This window comes from Lactuca serriola, chromosome 5 (assembly GCF_051521515.1).
Source record: "Lactuca serriola cultivar US96UC23 chromosome 5, Lser_US96UC23_V15, whole genome shotgun sequence".
Taxonomy (NCBI): domain Eukaryota; kingdom Viridiplantae; phylum Streptophyta; class Magnoliopsida; order Asterales; family Asteraceae; genus Lactuca; species Lactuca serriola.
The window spans coordinates 330,838,252-330,839,571 of record NC_136412.1 but is presented as its reverse complement, the minus strand read 5'-3'; the positions used below and the strand labels follow the sequence as shown (position 1 = coordinate 330,839,571).

General features: G+C 38.0%; 1 protein-coding gene across 1 annotated transcript; it reads right to left on the bottom strand.

The window, feature by feature from the left end:
- Positions 1-262: 262 nt before the first annotated feature.
- LOC145055199 (zinc finger protein ZAT11-like) lies at positions 263-876 on the bottom strand. Its single transcript, XM_079003501.1, has one exon. The coding sequence runs from the start codon at positions 869-871 to the stop codon at positions 347-349; it is 525 nt and encodes a 174-aa protein (XP_078859627.1). The 5' UTR covers positions 872-876; the 3' UTR covers positions 263-346.
- Positions 877-1,320: the final 444 nt, after the last annotated feature.

The window sequence follows — 1,320 nt, the reverse complement described above, 5'->3', positions numbered from 1 at the left end:
GCCTTTACCTGACCCATACGTTCTTCCCGTTAACAACTCATTTATATCTGACCATACATCGTGTCAACCTTCTATCGTAGACGTGATTTCTGTTTTCTACTTATCTAAGCTAAAATAGTTTGATAAGTTTTAATGATAACTTACAAGCCACGATCATTCAATTCATATTCTCAACATCCCCAGATCAATTCGAGTATTGCATGAAAGAAATGTTTCAAAAACCATTATCAAATGATTAGAATGTAATATAATAAATCCAAAATTTGTATCTAAAAGATATACGAACTCGTTTATACAAATAATTTGATTACAGAAAACCCTAATTAATTACATTACTAAGTACTAATTAAGTAACAATCGGCCACATCTTCAAGTCGTTCTCATACGGAGTCAAATTCAAATCCAAACACAACCCTCTCATCCCAGTCCCACTTTGTTTCTTCCCCGCCACCTGGATAGTTTTTCCGGTGGCATCATCACGGTGCCGCCGCATATGACCACCCAAGGCTTGCCCGATGGCAAACTCCTGTCCACAAACCGAGCACCCATGCGTCTTGGGTTTCGCCGGAGATTGATTATGTTCATCGTTTAACTTCGGCCGTTTATGGCTGGCACTGTGGCCTCCAAGCGCTTGAAACGACTGAAACGGTTTGTTGCAGGTCTTACAGTGAAACAACCGGCCTGGTTCCGGCGACAAAGAACTTGATTTTCCCACACGAGAGAGTAGCATTAAGCAGTTAGCCATGGCCATGTTCTCGATCTCATGATCTGTGTCATCTTCTAGCTGTCTTTTCACCGTCATATGATATTGATCGAAAGTTTCTTGAAATTTGTTTTGCAGATGATGTTTTTGAGTGAGTTGTGGGAACATTGAGGTGGTGTTTAAGTATTTATGTAGTGTCTTGTGTGGATAACGTTAAGTATGCGTGTGAGAGTGTCTTGTTGGGTAAGGTATGGAAGAGTATACTCGCCAATATTACGTGTAAGCGCGTAAGTGATGAGGTAATCATGTTATTATATAAATATAAATAAAGAAAGAAAAAGGTTTTGTCTTCTAAAAATTATAAATTATAAATTTAGTAAAGTTAATTTAATAAAAGGTAGTTATAACTTATAATTGATATTTGGTAACGTTTAGTTAGGATTGGATAGACGTAAATGTGGGAGAAGCTTCCCAGGTGGATTAAAGAGTGATGGCCACGTTGTGTGTGTTTGTGTGGTGTTACTGACAGTGTGAACTCAAATGTCATTGACAAAGAAAAGGATCGTGACTTTTCCGTGTAGTGTGTTCAAGAAGTAGTGGTTTTGTTTGTTTTAGAA

Excerpts from the sequence above, each read along its gene's own strand:
- LOC145055199 (XM_079003501.1), bottom strand. The coding sequence starts at position 871 with ATGTTCCCACAACTCACTCAAAAACATCATCTGCAAAACAAATTTCAA.